Consider the following 18,829-nt stretch of genomic DNA (forward strand, 5'->3'; position numbering starts at 1 on the left):
CAGGGAAGCCCCAAAGACCATTTTAAGTTATCTGCTGAAATGGGTTTAGATGTAGACTAACTAATTATTTCATCAGTGAGTGCTCAGCAGTGTTCTACTTCACTAACCACCTTTTTCTGGTTACCTGGTAGGAGGATAACGTTGCTTTGCTTTGTCTCCATGGATATCATAGCAGTTTGTTTGCTACATCTGTTCTGTCATTGACCTCCTGGATTAAGTTGGCTCAACTGGCTTGTATTTTAGTTGAGTGTAGAATAGCTGCTCTCTTCTTCTAGAATCTCCAAACCTCTATCTGTATCTTGCATTTTTTGTTATTTTATATAAATATGGGAGTAGTATAGAAGTAGCACCAGGAGGTAAAAATGGTAAGAAGGCAGATTAATGGGACTCAGTGTAAAGAAGGCATCTCTAGTATTCAATGCCATCCAACAGTAGAATGGCCTTCCTTTTGAAATGGTACATAACTGACTTAGTACCAGAGCTGTTTAGGGAGGAACCAGATAAAAGTATCTCAATGACTAATGAGAAGGTTAGACTCACCGACTTCTAATGTTCTTTCCACCTCTGATTTTTCAATTTTAAATTCCTTGGTGTAGTATTTACCTTTATTCTCTAATCAATCTCAGAAATCTTTCAATTTGTTTGGTCTCAAACATTTAAGAAGATAACTTTTAGGGCTTCCCTGGTGGCGCAGTGGTTGAGAGTCCGCCTGCCGATGCAGGGGACACGGGTTCGTGCCCTGGTCCGGGAAGATCCCACATGCCGCGGAGCGGCTGGGCCCGTGAGCCATGGCTGCTGAGCCTGCGCGTCCAGAGCCTGTGCTCCGCAATGGGAGAGGCCACGACAGTGAGAAGCCCGCGTACCGCAAAAAAAAAAAAACAAAAAAAGATTGACTTCTGCTTTTTCAAATATACGAACGTGGACAGTGTCTCTTTTTGACAAAAGGAAACAACATTCTTACAAGATGTACCGGATGGAAAGGGACTTACTTCTCTTGCAGAGCGTACTCAGAGCAGAGGTTGATTGAGTAAGCTTTTATTTTGGCCTCATGGTTCCTTAAAATGTTTGTACTTACAGAGGTTCAAAGTTACTGTTTATTGTTATTTTGGAATAGGGAACTAGGTGAATTCTCTTTTGTGTAGATGGAAATAGGCTGATAAACATACCTCTTAGTAGCCCTGCTTAATTTCTCCAAGATGCCACTGGTGTTTATGTGTATTCTTCTTTGTAGTGAATCAAGGGTTGAAGGGATATAATGAGTGGAACTGAGGTACCTAGCGTTAGAATTGTTAAAATAAATACTGCTGCTTCTTTGCTTTGATTCTCGAATTTCATGCTGGAGTTAATGACAGGCCAAGTTCAGGAGAAATTTGCTTCTATTTTCAAATCAGAATGTGTTGATGGAGGTTCTTCCTTACGTGTCTATCACGTTTAAACCAGCTTTCAGTGCCAATCATAGGCTCCATGAACTGAATTTGATTTCATGTTTTTAGACTCATCAAGATCTAACATCTTCAGGGAATTCCCTGGAGGTCCAATGGTTAGGGCTCCGTGCTTCCCCTGCAGGGGGCACAGGTTTGATCCCTGGTCAGGGAACTAAGGTCCTTTATGACTCATGATGTGGCCAAAAAAAAAAAAAAAAAAAAAGACCTAACATCTTCATAGATTATTTCACGTTGTACCTTCAGAACCACTGAATTTCAAGCAGGAAGGGACATGAAAATTTCCTACAAATCAGCCAGTAGAACAATGGTACTAGAAGGGACTTTACAGCTCATGGTTTACCCCACCCACTGTGCAGGGATCATTTCTCCACCATCCCTGAGAGTTGATCATCCAGCCTTTTCTTGAACATTTGCACTTACTGGGATTCCACTGTTTTTGGATATGCTGCATTTGTTTTCACGCAACCTTAATTATGAATTAGGAAATTCTTCCCCGGAGTGTGCCCAAATCAACTTCTACTCACTGGTGCTAGTTATGCCTTTGGAGCCTCACCAAAGTAACCTAATCCCTTTTCTGGGTAATATCTTTGCCTTGAAAGTGTTTGAAAAGTTCTTCTCCCTTCATTTTACAAGACAGAAAAAAAATTGTATGCTTTTTATCTTGTTAATTGATGACTTCATTTAACAAATACTTACTTTGTATGTACTACTTGCAAGTATGGTGGTAAATGTTTGGGATAAATGATGAAGGGACAAGGTCCTTGCCTTCCAGAGCTGATAGTCTATTTAGGGCAAGAAAGTTTCGTAAGCAACTAATTGTGATAAGATATTAAGTATTGGAAGAGCAAAGCAGGCAATGGACTCTTAGCCATAGCAAAGGTCAAGATTTATTCCCTTGATGGCCTCACAGAAAGAGGTGACATTGGACTAGATTTTGAAGTTTTCGAGCAGGGAATGGAGGAGAAAGCCATTTCAGGTAGGAAGAAGGTGTAGGCAAAGAGGCGTGAGTCATGACATTTTTCAGAATGATGACTTGCTCATCCTGTGTAAAGCACTGGGCTCTTAAAGGGCTTTATTATCATGCTAAGGAGTTTCAACTTATCTTTCAGCCAGTAAGGAGCCATGGATGGCTCTGTTGTTTTGTTTTTAAAATACCTGTACTGTTTTTTCTCATTACAGAAGTAATGCAAGTTCATTGCAAACAATTCGGAGAGTATGTTAAAAAATAGGAAAATAAATATTTCACAGTCCCACTACCCAGAAATAATAGCTTTTAATATTTTACATATATTCTTCTAGACATTTTTTTCTGTGCATACATATATATTTATTCACATTCTTAAACAAAAATGATTTGATTTGTTCTGTTTATACTGTTTAAAATTGTATTTTATAATTAATATAACATGGACATGTTTCTATATTAAATAAAGAGCTACAATTTTCTTTTCCCTAACTGAGTAGTGATATCATAGTTCTTTTATGGAATCTGTTGATGTTTTTTGTTGGAACATTAATATATTACTGAACATTCTTAATATATTTCTTTGTGTACTTGACCTGTTGTTTCCCTGATGAATTCTTACAGCAGGGGTGGGTGGTGTTCAAAGGATTTACTTACTTTCAATTATTATTATTTTTATTTATATTTTTTTGCGGTACGCGGGCCTCTCACTGTTGTGGCCTCTCGCGCTGCGGAGCACAGGCTCCGGACACACAGGCTTAGCGGCCATGGCTCACGGGCCCAGCCGCTCCGCGGCATGTGGGATCTTCCCGGACCGGGGCACGAACCCGTGTCCCCTGCATCGGCAGGCGGACTCTCAACCACTGCGCCACCAGGGAAGCCCTCAATTAATTTTTAAACAAATTTTGCCTCCCTGCTGTGTGCGAGGAACTGTGCTGTGTCCTGGGAATGTAACAGTGAACATCACAGATCTGCCTGCTCTTGTGGCACTTATAGTTTAGTGGAAAAGACATGTTCAGCGATCACATAAATAAATATATGATAAAATATGGTACAACTTAGAAAGAAAAAGTAAAGGGTAAAATAAGTGAAAGTCTATAACCTTTGAAAAGTCCTTATTTTTAGAGGTATATACCAAAGTATATACAGATTGCATGGTATGATATTTGGGATTTGCTTCAAAATATTCCAAGGTTGGGAGTTGAGTGTGTGGGAGTATAGCTGAAGTAAGATTGGCCAGAGGTTGATAATTGCTGAAGCTGCTGGTTAATTATGCTCCGCTTTTGTGTGTTTGAAATTTTCCATAACGAAATGTAAAAACCAGAAGAAAAGATGGAAGAGAGAATATAATCTGGTTTAGATTGGGGGACCAAGGAAAGGCTCCTTTGAGGAAGAAGCTTTTCAGCTGAGACCTTCATGATATATAGGAGTTGACCAGGCTACAAGGGGTGGATAGTGGTTGGGGAAGAAGCTCTTTAGGCAGTGAGAGCAGCGTGTACAAAGGCCAGAAGCCCTAAGTAAAGAACATGTTGGTGTTTTGAGGAAACGAAAGAAGGCTGGCGTGATTGGAGTTGAGAAGCTGGGGAAGTAGCCATGGGCCAGATCATATAAGACCTTGGAGACCACGTTAAGGATTTTGTTCTTTAATCCAACAGTGACAGAAGGCAGGCTTCCCTAGAAAGGTTTTAAGCAGCTGAGTGACAAGGTCACTTTTGCTTCTTTAAGAGCTCAAGCTGACTGTTTTGCAGAGAATGGTTTTGGTTTGGTGTTGGAGGAGAAGGGAATGTAAAAGCGGAGAGAGACATTAATTAGGAGGTTATCGCACTAGTCCAAGAGATCTGGTGCGTTTGGATTAGAGAAATAGTGTTGCAGATGGAGAGAGGAGATACTGATTTGAGAGATATTTGGTCTTGGTGATGGTGTAGATATGGCGATTGAAGAAGAGAGGTATAAAAAGTGATGTATAGGGCTTCCCTGGTGGTGCAGTGGTTGAGAGTCTGCCTGCCGATGCAGGGGACACGGGTTCGTGCCCCAGTCTGGGAAGATCCCACATGCCGCGGAGTGGCTGGGCCCGTGAGCCATGGCCGCTGAGCCTGCGTGTCCGGAGCCTGTGCTCCGCAACGGGAGAGGCCACAACAGTGAGAGGCCCGCGTACCGCAGGAAAAAAAAAAAAAAGAAAAAGAAAAAATGATGTATAAATTTCTGACTGCTGCGTTTGAACGGATGGAGGTGTAATTGATTAAGATGGAGAAGAATGGAGGAAGAACAGGTTTTGTGGCAAGAGATTGAGAGTTCAGTTTGGAATATGCCATTCAGAAAATTAGCACCAATTTACATTTTCACCTCTATATTTGAGACTACATGAAAAGTTTACATTTGGGGGCCTGATCTGTACAGATTTGTTTTTTGGAGAGATTATTCTGGTGGGAGTTTGTTTAGTTGTTACTCTGTGAGCTCTTTGAAATAGGGGATCTCATCTTTATCGTCTCTGCCTTTGTATTCCTGGTACCTAGCAGGCAGAGTGCTTGGCACATAGTAGGTACTCAATAAATAATATTAAAAGAATGAATGCTTAATACAACATTGTAAATTAACTATATTTCAATAAAAATTTTTAAAGAAGAGCTAACAAGAAAATCTTACGCCCATTTTAAAAAAATGAATGCTTATAGGTGAGATATGAGAAGGTCTAGGTAGAAATGGATAGATTCTGGGAAAGTTTCCAAGGTAGATTCAACAGGACTTGGATGGAAGATGGAAGAGAATTTCTCTCCCTTTCTTGACCCTTCCTGCTGAAGAGTTTTTCAACAGCTCCAAGATGCTGGCAGGTCTAACTTATGGGTATCCATTGATTTAGCAATGTTTTTTTTTTCCCCCTTAACATTTATTTTTTGGAACTCCATAGGTTAGAGATCAACAAGTTGTAATTATTATAATAGTAGGTTCAAGCTATCTGTAACTCTAGTTCTTTTCTCTCTGCTGATTTCTCAAGCCCAGAACCCTCCTAGGCCTAGTAGCTCTGGTGATGGGGGAAGTTTCAGCAGCAAGAAGAATTTGCAGCTGGGCATCAGTAGTTAACTCGGTTATGCAGAAGCCATCCAGTAGTTGAATGTAAATTGGATTTATTTACATGCTTTCCATTTTACAAATGGAGAAATAAGCCCTAGAGAATCTTGTCAAAAGGCGTGTAACTAGGCAGTATAAGCCCAGATTTCCCTGATACTGGGCTGGTACTTACTAGAGCTGATTTCTTGGCAGATTAGCCAAATCCATATACTTTCTTCATTTTTACTGATCCCTCATTGCAGAGTGATTATTTATTAATTTTAATATTGCTTAATGCTTCCTGAGCCTGCTTGTAGGCCCCTGATGAATATGTTCACTTAGCCATGACCTTGCTCTTATGTTGTGCTAATCACTACCAGTTTGTATCGCCGTCTATCATCCTCTTTGCTTTCAGAATGGTTTGAAACATTGCCTCTCAGAGTCTCTTTCCATTTTCAACTTCAAAATGGTATCTTTTATATTTTCTCCCTGGTTGCCATGGCCAATGTGTATGGAACAATTGGATTATCTTTGCATGTATCCCATGTTTAAGTAGGCTGGCCTTGTAGCAACAGTACCAGGTACTGTGGAATCCAGGCACATCAGATGGCTGTCAGCTTCCCACCTTCCTCTGTGTGTGCAGTGGAGGCGTGTATGGACACCAGGGCAGGGCGGGGGCGTATAACAGAAAAGGGGAACAGCTGGGGGTTTAAGTAGTATATTCTCAAGGAATATTTTGAGGGAGATAAAAGAAGCTGCTTAAAATTTCATGTTTTCTAGAAGACTTTGAAATTGTATCAAGGGTAAGTTTCTTTCTGCTCTTCAGTCCGTTGATTTTGATTCTGACGTTTTAGGACTAGAACTCACATTCCTGTCTAACAAGCAGCATTCTGTGGTGTTGCATAGTGTTGGCTTATACATATGAATTCATTAACATGCCCTTTTCGGACTTCCCTGGTGGCGCAGTGGTTAAGAATCCACCTGCCAATGCAGGGGACACGGGTTCGAGACCTGGTCGGGGAAGATCCCACATACCACGGAGCAACTAATCCCGTGCACCACAACTACTGAGCCTGCACTCTAGAGCCCGCGAGCCACAACTACTGAGCCCACATGCCACAACTACTGAAGCCCGCATGCCTAGAGCCTGTGCTCTGCAACAAAGAGAAGCCACTGCAATGAGAAGCCCGTGCACCGCAACGAAAAGTAGCCCCCACTCACCGCAACTAGAGAAAGCCTGGGCGCAACAATGAAGACCCAACACAGCCAAAAATAAATTAATTAATTAAAAAACAAAACAAAACATGCTCTTATCATGAAGGAGATGAATGGAAAATGGGTTCCAGTAATCTCATTCTATGCCATGTTTTTATATGTAGCTCTCTTTTATTATTACCCCTCCATATTCTCAGCACTGTGAGGTGAATATTATTGTGCACATTTTGTAGATGAGGAAACTGGGGTTTAGGAAGCTTAAGTATCTCTCTGAAGGTCACACAGCTAATCATTGATGAAGCTGACCTTCGAAATGTAAGTTTTTTTCTGGCTGCAAAGATTATGCTTTTAATAACAACACCATTTTCCCATATTTTCAGCCATAGAAGTATCTCTCCTGTGTTTTCCCTTTCTCCAATTTCAGAATCCTTTATGGAGCGTGCAGTTATTGATTAATAAATCTAGTGGCTTAAAACTAAAGGAGGCTGAGTGTCTGAGATAGAATTGTCCGTGTTTCACTGGGAAAAGGTTTTAAGAGGGATGTGGGAGGGGGAGCAGAGAAGGCTTCCTCTGACCTTTCATGACCTTTCATTGCCTATGTTTCTATACTGAGGCCTTGTTAGTGGCTCCAGAATATCAGGATTTAGTCTTGTATTCCTCCAAGGCAAAGAGACGTTAAATACTCTGGAACGGGATCTGGAGAAATTCCACAGTTGTGACAGTAGCTTAGATGTTTGGGAATCACCTTCTCCAGACTTAGGGTCAGGAAGCAAATAGCATAACATTCCACAGGTAACTTTTTACTTTTTTAATTTTTAATTTTATTTTTGGCTGCGTTGGGTCTTTGTTGCTGAGCACGGGCTTTCTGTAGTTACAGTGAACAGGGGCTACTCTTCATTGCGGTGCGCGGGCTTCTCACTGCAGTGGCTTCTCTTGTTGTGGAGCATGGGCTCTAGGCGTGTGGCCTTCAGTAGTTGTGGCTCGCGGGCTCTAGAGCGCAGGCTCAGTAGTTGCGGCACACGGGCTTAGTTGCTTCCCGGACCAGGGATCGAACCCATGTCACCTGCATTGGCAGGCAGATTCTTAACCACTGCACCACCAGGGAAGTCCCACAGCTACCTTTTAATTAGTGTTTTTGGCTTCTGATTTTGTTAGCAAGCAAATATAATGTAACTATCTTATGAGTTCTAGAATCTCGAGCAAAGGGAAAATGGTAAAGAAACATGAAATATTAACTTTTGGTCCCATTTTAAATCCTGTATAATTTAGATTTTATCTGAGTTCCTTTATGAAAACTGTAACCCAAAATAGACATACAGCACGCTAAGGAACCTCATTCACATCTATTTAGGTTTTCTGTTTTGTGTTTATGTTAACTCCCACTGGAAGAAGTGTGTGGATCATTTGTGTGTTTATTGGCTACATAGCAGATCTACTGTGCAAATCTGGGGATTTGAAGGGACTGAAGGTCTTTTTAGAAGACAAATCTGAGCCTAGCAAGATTAGAGCAGTAAGAGGGTATTGGGATAAAATTTGAGGCAGAGAACACCACCTGGTGGTTATAAGGAGGACTTGAGCCTTCTGTATTTGTAGTTTTTGCCATAGTATCAGTAATATCTTTGTCCAAAAATTACATTCTTACTTATAGTAATTGCAGATTCAAATTTCTAAGAATAATTTTCTGCCATATGATTTTAGCATTCCCTTATTAAAACTGCTGCCAAAACCCTTAGACCAACCAAACTATTATCTGTGTCCAGCAGAATTGAAACCTCATGTCCTTTGTTGCTCCAAATGCAGGTCCTCTTTATCTCTGTAGAAAATCAATTAGTGTCTTTTCACCTCTTTATCAAAACCTCTAACTTTGACATCATCCTTCTTTATGTGGTAAATTTCTGCTTAGTGGAATGATGGCAGAGGAAATATTAGTGATTTTTCAGCAGGTGTTTGGCAGGCGTCATATAAAAGTAAGTCAGTTTCATCCTGTATAAAAATTATGAAGAAGAGTTTGAAAATTTCCCAGAGTGATTATTAGGGTGAGCAAAGTTGGCAGGGGATGGGAGATTATGTAACAGAATTTTACTGAAATACATATCTGAGATTTCTTTTTTATTGCTATAAGTGTCTTTATTATTTGACAATTGTGAATCTAAATAATTCTGTAGTTGGGTAAAGTAGGGACATCAGCCCGAGGGGAAAGGATCCTAGTAAGTGAATCTGGATGCATATTTTATAGGCCTGGTTGGGAGGGGAAGATAAACAAAGTTTTAAATTTCAGGCTGAGCCTTGAGCTGGCATGGCATGTCTGTATCTTTTTTCCTGGTAGGAAAACTGAATCCAGGTCTCACTACCATTGAAATGTTTCTTGAGGGAGGGCTGTTCGTGTAAGATACTAAATAGAATGTGACATGACTTCCCATTGTTCTCCTGGGATTTTTAAAAACCATGAGTAACAGTATTATAATATTTGCATTTCAACACTTACATTATCAGATACTGTAAAAAGCTGCTCCCTAGTCAAATGCCCACACATTATATAATCCATTTATATAAATGTCCAGAATTGGCAGATCTACAGAGACAGAAAGTAGATTTGTGGTTGCCTGGGTCTGGGGTGGGGGGAAGTTGGGAGGAAATGGGGACTGCTTGCTAATGGGGTTGAGATTTCTTTTTGGGGTGTACACCATCACCAGAATTAGATAGTGGTGATGGTGTACCACTGTCTGAGAATACTAAAAACCACTGTGTTGTACACTTAAAAAAATTTAAACTTAAAGAAAGCTGATTCTTGGAGGAATGAACAAAACCAGTTTTTTAAAGAAAGGTGATTATGGGAATTCCCTGGCAGTCCAGTGGGTAGGACTCAGCACTTTCACTGCCAGGGCCTAGGTTCAATCCCTGGTTGGGGAACTAAGATCCTGCAAGCTGCACAGCACAGCCAAAAAAATTAAAATAAAATCTAAAAAAAAGTTTTTTAAAGATGATTGTGGTAACAGTTCTCTCACTTATGTTCTAGCAGAAATGTTGTCTGATAACCTAAATATTCCACTTTGGGTCTTGAATGTTGTTTTAACTGGTACTTTATTGCCCTCTTCCTGACCTTCACAGGACCACGATGGGCCTCCTGGAACATTGGTGTGTTCATCTGCATTCGATGTGCTGGAATCCACAGGAATCTCGGGGTGCACATATCCAGGGTAAAATCAGTTAACCTCGACCAGTGGACTCAGGAACAGATCCAGGTATTTACACAGCCCAAGAGTGAGTCAACTGCTCCCATATTTCCATGTAAAAGTAGTTCCGGATGAATTTCAGTCAAACTGGGCATAAAGGTGAAGGTAAAGGACAGTTTAGTTGTTAAACACGTATGTCGCATTTAACATTTTTAATCTTTGTATTTAAGACACAGGTTATTCTACTTATATTTTGCTTCCTTCAAAGCACTAATAGTCTATGGACTAGGACCCCGTGGATCCGTGAAGGTATAAAGGGGGATCTTTGGATTATTTTCTAAGGGCCTTGGCATTTGCAGATCTAACATTTATAGTTTTAGATACTCACTTAAAAGAAGAAAACCCTCCAACACATAGACTTATAATAGTGTTTTATTGCAGAAATGCATATATGAATCTTGCTTGCTGTTAGGTTGGTGGGCTGGGCATGAGACACTTAAGTTAGTGAGTCCAGCCTGGCCCAAGAGCTGCACCTCGATGTGGCTTCATTGTTCTATATTCTCTTCCTGCATTGAAACTTGTTAAAGTAATTTAAAAAAAAAATTTTTTTTCCTTTGTTTTGGGGGAAAGAAGCTCCAAACAAAACGAGTTGCTAAAGTTGGTGTTAGAAATAAGAGGTTATTCCTAATAGAAAATGGCTTTAGAAGTTACTTTAGATTATTTTTATGGATTCACTAAAGGACTAAAAGGTTAGTTATATTTTCCAGTTACACTTTACTGTATCTTATGAAGGAAATTACATGCCATGGAGGTATTTGGAAATTTGAAGATTTTTTAAAATCTTGGAATTTCTCTCTCACAAGTGTTAAAGAGTCTTTCAAAAGCCTAATGAGAAGCACATTTATTGGTACTACAACGGAATAGGTTAATTACTGCTATAAACTCAGAATTGTAGTTGTTCCTGATTATTGCCTGCCTGATTAGGCACTGATTATTGCCTGCCAAGTAGACATTTTGATTGGCAGCTATGTCTTGGACTTTCACATGGGATCTTGAATTATTATTGAATTAAATGTATCCTGTCAGACAAATCTTTCAATAAAAGGAGGAGGGGTGGCAGGAAAGACAGCTGTGAAAGTAAATGGTTGGGAGTAGAGCAGAGAGAATCATGGATTGGAAACCAGAAGACAGGCTTAAATCTCGGTTCTCCCACTCCCTAGGTTGGTTCTTCAATTGTAAAATGGTACAATTGGGTGAGAAGTTTTTCAGTTCTTTCCTGATGTGACATTCCTTGTTTCCACATCTTTTTTATTGCAGTGCATGCAAGAGATGGGGAATGGAAAGGCAAACCGACTTTATGAAGCCTACCTGCCTGAGACCTTTCGGCGACCTCAAATAGACCCGTATCTTTTCTGGAGCAACTCAGAAGGCTGAGTGGTTTTTTTGGTGTTTTGGGAGAGTCACACAAGACTCAGAACCCATGATCTGACTGGGCCATATTTATATGTGGATTAGTCGAAGTCTGGCTTTTCCTCTCTCCAGCAACCAAGACACACAGGAAGTCCACATATACTGTCTAATGTCAGAATGGTGGTGTCATGTGGGGAAAACTGTTCAGGAATTAAGACTGCAGTGGTTCACTGTGAATTCTTCCATAAAGTGACATCTCTAATAATTTTTGGATCTCTGAAACCATTGTTTGATAAAAAGAATATTTATTGTGCTATGTTGAGTTAGCAAAACAACCATTCATTTTTAACACCCTTTTATGTCCTAGCTCAAAGAATTAACTGTTGTTGACCAGTTAATCCATAACTTTCTTCCCCCATCCCCTCAAAAGGAGATAGCACCCAGCTCACAAAACCAAACCCCCTGAACGCAGTGCTTCTCAAAATGTGATTTGTAGACCATCTTGTTAGAGTTTGCTTTTGGTGGGTGCAGGTGGAACCTGTTAAATGCAGATTTGGGGCCCTGCAGAGGATCCACTGATCAGAATCTGGCAGTGGGGCACAAGAGGTTATAAGGGGCACTCGGGTGCCTTTGTTTAAGACTTGTTGACTGAAGGACTTTAAAATAGATAACTGACTGCTTTACCTGTATTCTAGAACAGCCACAGGCTCCACTGATGTCAAAATGAAGATTGATCCCATTTTCTGCTATCATTACTCTGAAGGAAAATCCTAGGAAATGGTGATTCCCTGCAGTAACCACGAAGGAGGCATTTAAAGGTTTTGGTCAGGGAAACCCCACGTGAAGAGACAGGAGCCATATGGGGAAACCAGGCAGGAGGGAGAGAGGAGAACAATGTTCCATGAGATACAAATTGACCTTTTATAGTCATTCCATGAGAAAGATTTGTTTGATTTATCCTTAATAAGCTTTTTGCAGAGCTGTCGAGGGATTTATTCGAGATAAATATGAGAAGAAGAAATACATGGACCGAAGTCTGGACATCAATGCCTTTAGGGTTGGTTGTAAATCTTTCAAGTTTTGTTCATAATAAGTAATTTGCTTATTAATCAGCCCAGGTGGGAATTTGAAGAACAGCTACCAAAATACTCTAAGTCCATAAAGAAAAAAAAAAGCCAGCTATAGAATCAAGACCATGAGGTATCATGGAGCAAACTTTTGCCGCAGGGATGGACCAACCACCAGTGAATTCTTTACCATGATTTGGATTTAGGTGTTAGTGATTCCCAGTTCCAAATTCTTCAAATGGACATGTTGGGCATACTAGACCAAACAGAATAATATGTGTGTGTATGTATATACACGTGTGTGTGTGTGTGTGTGTGTGTGTGTGTGTGTGTGTGTGCGTGCATTTTTTTGCTGTAAATGCCGTCAACAAAATTAGGTGTAATTAAAGCACCAGAGTTTCCTTCAGTTTGACCAGCATATTATTTCCAGTGTGTCGACAGACTGCCAATGGGACCCTTGTTCTTGAGAGGGGGTTTTAGGAGACTCCCAGTCGCCAAGTACACTTTTCATCCTAGGCGTGTAGTTAGAATCTGAAATACAGTGTATGATAACTGGACAAGTATAACATATGGGAGGAAATACAACACGGTTTCTGGAAGAAGAAAATATGCCTGACTAATGACAACTAGAGTGGAACCAATCAATATGACTATTTAGACCTTCAAAAAGCCTTTGACAAGATTCTATAGTAAATTTGCCTTGGAATAATTAACTGTTTCTCTAACCAAGGAAGTATGGAGAATATGGGATTCTCCAGTTCTAGCCAAGGACCTATCTAGCTATCCTCTATCTTCTATCTGTTATTTATTTTAATGGAAGATATACTAGCCAGTGAAATCATTAAGTTTACACAGGGCTCTAAGCCCTTCCAGGTAATTTAAAGTCAAGCTAATTGGAATCAGCTCCAGACTGATCTTTTGAGCTTGTGTGAAAAAGGACACTAACTGGGAGGTGAATTTCAGTGTAGGCAAGTGCAGGGTAATACGTGTAGTTAGGTAAAGATAATTCCTTCTCAACTTAGTATGAAGGACTCTTACCTCACAGTCATCCAGAAAAGGGACCTGGAAGTTATTGTAACTGTCCCAAGAAAGAATTAACCCAGTGCACAGCTGTGGCTTGGATGGCATCATCAAAAAGGGTTTGAAACCAAAGCACAAACGTTTCCTTTCACTAGAAAACTATGGTCTGTTTCCTTAGCTCTATTCATTGTACCAGACCATATGAAATCAGACAAGGTCAGAAAAAGGTATCTGAGATAATTCAGAAGGTGGGAGAAGAGGAAAGAGTAGCCATATGGAGATAGATAGTGTTCATTCGTAATTAGGTTGCTGGTGTACCGTACCCATGAAAGCAGCCTGTTTTACTCACTGAATGTTTTCATTTAGGAAGGAAATATTTCCTATGTGCCGAAGAGCTATTTCAAACTTTTTTATTTGATGTACTTAGATTTTTAAAAAATACTCTTGCAAAGATTTATATGCCAAGAATTAATATTTGCTAAGTGAAGGCATTTATTATCAAATCTAAAAGAAACTGGCTTTGTTAATTAAAGAGTATTCTTTTTAAATGGACAGATAAGACATTTTTAACTTCAAGAAATAGTGTTCTGTATTAAAGCATTACACTATGCATGAAACAGACATAGCTGCATGTGTTCTTCATGAGTATAATACCACTTTATAGATAATATGAAAGTTAAAGTGGAAAATCCATGCCTACTCTTATCTTTACTAATGATTATCGTTTTGGTGTGTTCCCCCATTTTCTCCTACTTTTTGGAGGCGTAATTATAATACAGTTATATAGAATGTCTCCTGCTTTCACTCGACTTAACAGATCATTTTTTTTGTAACGTTACTTGTTAATTTTCACAACTTGTAATTGTTGAATCTTATTCAGTGAGTAACTAGATCACAGTTTATTTTACTATTCTCCCCTGTGGCATAAAGGTTAAGTTTTTCTTCAGCATATAAAATTCTGGGATGAAGTTCTTGGTGTATATAACCTTTTCCATGTTTTGGATTATTTTCTTAAGATACATTACAAAATACCGTATTATCTAGGGTAAAGGGTTTCAGTATTTATCTCTTTGTACTTTTGCCAATATACTTTCTAGAAGTTGTGCTATTTTATACTGTCTTCTCAGCATTGGGTAAGAGTGGTAGTTTTACTCAGTCCCTACCAATATTAGATATTATCATTAAGATTTTTCTCCCTCAAAAAGTGCTTTTTTTGGCTATGCCTTGCAGCTTGAGGGATCTTAGCTCCCCAACCAGGGATTGAACATGGGCCCTCAGCAATGTAAGCGCAGAGTTCTAACCACTGGACCTCCAGGGAATTCCCCCCAAAATGAATTTTAAATTTCACTTTTCGATCATTAGCAGGGCTGACCATTTTTCATGTGTATGCTATACTTCCTTTTGTTTTTAGTCAAATTTTATTTTTTAAAAAAGCAGCAGATCAACATTACGATTCAAGAACCTAATGTAAATATGCACTTGACAATGAAGCACATCTGAGTATGCAGTGAAAAAAGTTTTCCAAAAAACCATCAAATGTATCATCTCCAAATACCCAAATAATAAATCACTTCTACAGGCCTTTTGTTGAGTGGAATCATAAACAAAGAACAGAAGATTTATTGCTGCGAAAAATCTGTAGTACAGTAGTATGAATCTTGGGTATTAAGCATAATCAGTTGAATCAAGTTAGGAAGTTGAAAATCTAACAAGAAATTTGTGTGTATGAGAGAAGGTCTATAAGCCAGTTGACCCAAGAGCAACTGAGATATCAAACTTGTTCAGTGAGACCAGACGTTATTTTAAATCTCCATATTTTGAAGGCAATTAAAAATTACAATTCCAACAGCCCACAAACTAAATTAAAAAAACTGTAGAAAGCATTAAAACTATGTTCAAAGAGCCACTTTTTCAGCTCAATTTCAGCACCCCAAGGGAAAAGAAAAGCATCCATGACTATCACAGGTGAAAACAGAATGAATGTCATCGGAATCGTTATTTTTCCCCACTGAGGTATAAAATCTATATAGAAATTTGATACTATAACAAATTGTACTTCTCATAGTTCTGTTTTAATTTCCTTTAAACCCTGTTTAATACAGTTTTTTAAATTGTTATAAAAATGTTTTCATGATTCTGAATCTGGTTCCAGTTCTTTTTCATTTTTTTATATCAATATTTAATACACTGGCTACCAGTTCTAATCAGAAAAAAAATCTTGAACGTCTCTTCATTATAACAGCATATTCAGCAGAAATTACTGATGTGCAAGCAAACCATAAAAGGTACAGCTCTCTGGAAATCACATTTCGTAGATTGTTTCAGTCTGAATATTCTTTACAATGATTCTTTTTTTTTTTTTTTTTTGTGGTACGCGGGCCTCTCACTGTTGTGGCCTCTCCCGTTGCGGAGCACAGGCTCCGGACGCGCAGGCTCAGCAGCCATGGCTCACGGGCGTAGCCGCTCCGCGGTACGTGGGACTCTCCCGGACCGGGGCACGAACCCGTGTCCCCTGCATCGGCAGGCGGACGCTCAACCACTGCGCCACCAGGGAAGCCCTACAATGATTCTTGATGAAAGACTCTTCCAATCTTGTAAACATCAGTGTGCACAGTCTTGCTACTACGTAGTTTCGTATCCTTGGACAGGAGGGCCGGTTCACAGCTAGTGAAAGCAAGAGCAGTCTAAGTTTTCATGGCTGATAAACCCTACATCCTACAGGAGGAAAGCACTTTTCCTTTTTTGCTACTTAAGAATGTGGCAGAAATGGATGCTGAGGTAGCCCCGTCAATCCTTATTTTTTTCTTTCTTTGTAAATTTGGTCTCAGAATTCTGGAAGGGTGACATTTCAAAGAAGCCACTGCTAGGACTGGCTTCCATTGCAGTCTCTAATGCTGGACACCTGGCTATCCTCTTCTGTGGCTTTATCTAGGCACTGATTACTGTTCGCAGGCTGCAGGGTTAATTTCACCGGGTCATACTTCCAAAGTTGGTTGCCTTTTAGGTGGTAGCATTTGAGCATTGTGACTGGGCCATTAAGTTTGGAGACACCCAAGCAAAGGTCATCTGTTCTAATTTCTTTGTTGGCAGTGTAAGAGAAAACCTGATTACCTCCCATACCATGACAGTTAAAAATTCCAGCTTTTTCATTCTCTAGCCATGTTATCCAGACACTGATTTGTTTCCACATTTCGTATCTCTCCCAAAGAGAAATAGTGATGTGGAATCTGAGAATCTGCATAAATATTCTCTAGGTACCAAAAGAAAGGTCTGCATTGGGGTTTGCGTCTTAGACCAAGTCTTGGTGATATATCTCCATAATCTACCTTTGTAACACCTGGATAAATTATATAGAAGAAATGCTTGAATTCATCCATACACACTTCTGCAAGTCATCTGTTATTTTTATTGATAATCTGCCCTGTGCCTCCTGGAAACGTGCAGGGTGTAGCTTTCTGAAACACATGTCCAACATGTGAGCAAGTAACAATCTCCAAAGTTCCTCCACACTGCCAAATCCTAAAGGAAATTTCTAGGTTTTCTCCTCCCCAAATATCCATTCCAGCATCATATGTTCCAATTTCCTGAAAGTAATCTCTGTCTATTGAAAAAAGGCCTCCTGCCATTGTAGGTGTTCTCACAGGAAGAATTCAATCACCTTTCCTTCTGTCCATTTCTCTTTGGGGAACAGGATACCAGCGAAAATTAAGCTTCCAGTTGAATCCGCCATAGGTCATGTCAGAACCCGCCTTGTACTCAAAAGTATCATCACTGATCACATCAATGATAGGATAGTCCACTGTCTTCCTGTCATGTTTGATCCTGGCTAAGAGAGGCTCCAGCCACCCCACTGTACACTCACAGTGAGCATCTTAAAAGGTGATCACTTGGCCTTTAGACACTGCAGCTCCTTTTAACCTAGCTCTGATCAATCCAGAGCATGGCTTCATTCGAATGACATGAACTGGTAATTTAATTTTTTCACATAACTCTCTAGAGGTCTTTTCAAAAAGTCTCTTTCACTGGCCTCATCTACTAGAACAATTTCATCTCGCATGTGTCTTGGTGAGCGATTAATGACACTATGGACAGTTCGCAGAAGTGTGCTCCAAGCCTCATTGTGGGAAACAATCACCACACTCGTTGTGATAATATTCCTTGTATTCAGGAATATTATCTGGATCCACCTTTGTTTTACACCCTTCTAACCTAACATCTGGTAAAGATCTGTTGAGTGCAGTCATCTCACTTGCCGTTAAATTGAACTGATAGATTTTAAACATGTCTTTCATCTTTTCTTGACCCTCTTTAGTAGGAATGACGACTGGTTTCCCTATTTCTCCAGGACTTTCATGAGGCTTTTGTACTGGCTCTAGAACATCCCCAGCAGGAAGTCCTCTCTCTATTTTTCATCACAGTTGTTGCATTCACTGAAGTAACGCAGCAGGAACATATCCAAGAGCACCCAAATCAAGGAGGTGGCTAGCACCACCTTGCAACACGCAGATTTTCTCACGGCACTTTAAGTCAAATGCAAAATTTTAAAATATATATAAATACACAAAAATCATGAAAATTATTCCAATCCAGTTTCATCAGAAATCACGTTCATAACCTTGGTACGCGCGCGGCGGCGGCGGCGGCAGGCGCTCCTCGGCGCCGGCCCGGGAGGTCGCGGCGCGGTCCCGTGGGCCGCAGCGCGGGCGCTATTTGTCGGGCTGCCGTCCGCCGCTTCGCCTCCTCGACCACTGCCTGCGGCTCGCCCGACGCGAGCCCCGCCTCCGCCGCCTCTACTTCCTTTTATATGCCTGTGTTCTTGTTTACTTTGTGGCTCTGTTATGCATTGAGATTTGATGATAAAAATGTGACCAGTAACGGTATAATCTGTGAAAGTATTATGAAACTGCCTCTGAAAGTAACAAAAACTGAGAAAGACTTTCTAATATTCTGGTTTTGATGTGCTTTTTGGTTTTATACAGATGATGCATTCAGGACACCCTAAAAGGGATACTTGAATCCTTTTACTCATTTTTGCCTTATTTTCTTGGTTTTTGTTTTTCTAATCTTTAAGCTTGGTTTATTTTCTTATTTTTAAAAAAGGAGATGAAGTGGGAGAAAACTTCTGATGGAAGTTAGAAAATCACAAAGGCTGTATGCCGAGTAAGATGAACAGTATTCACCCCTGTGCCAAGTTGAGCAAGTTAAACTAGGGTCAAAAGGGGGCAGCAAAACCGGTGAAATGGTTTAACCCCTGTAGATAACCCCATCTGCACACTAGCGGTCATAAGTGTGTTAGACAGAACAAGGAGGGAGGTGCTTAAGAAATTTGAAAGATGCCTCTTGCAGTCTTGAGGCCAGGGTGGAAGAGGCCAACGCTCATGCCCCACACCAAGAAACCCCGAGTTTGTCAGACTCCTACATCAGATTCAGTAGGGATATTTGTGTCCTTTTGGGCCATTTGAGGTTATAATTTGTTGAACTGTTAGTCAC

General features: G+C 40.1%; 1 protein-coding gene and 1 pseudogene across 6 annotated transcripts in view; one reads left to right on the top strand and one right to left on the bottom strand.

Moving 5' to 3' along the window:
• Window positions 1-18,829, top strand: part of SMAP2 (small ArfGAP2) — a 47,773-nt gene that overhangs the window by 20,202 nt on the left and 8,742 nt on the right. For all 5 annotated transcript variants that reach the window (XM_079938066.1, XM_079938068.1, XM_079938065.1 and 2 more), the window contains 3 exons: window positions 9,778-9,911; window positions 11,160-11,245; window positions 12,231-12,309. In XM_079938066.1, coding sequence (XP_079794192.1) covers window positions 11,163-11,245; window positions 12,231-12,309 — 162 coding nt within the window. In that variant the 5' untranslated portion in view covers window positions 9,778-9,911; window positions 11,160-11,162. The remainder of the gene's footprint in view (window positions 1-9,777; window positions 9,912-11,159; window positions 11,246-12,230; window positions 12,310-18,829) is intronic.
• On the bottom strand, window positions 12,318-18,770 carry LOC307194974 (polypeptide N-acetylgalactosaminyltransferase 1-like; annotated as a pseudogene). Its single transcript has one exon. The product of its transcript is annotated as a polypeptide N-acetylgalactosaminyltransferase 1-like (transcript).

The sequence above is a fragment of the Stenella coeruleoalba genome (genome assembly GCF_951394435.1).
Source record: "Stenella coeruleoalba genome assembly, chromosome: 1".
NCBI classification, from domain to species: Eukaryota; Metazoa; Chordata; class Mammalia; order Artiodactyla; family Delphinidae; genus Stenella; species Stenella coeruleoalba.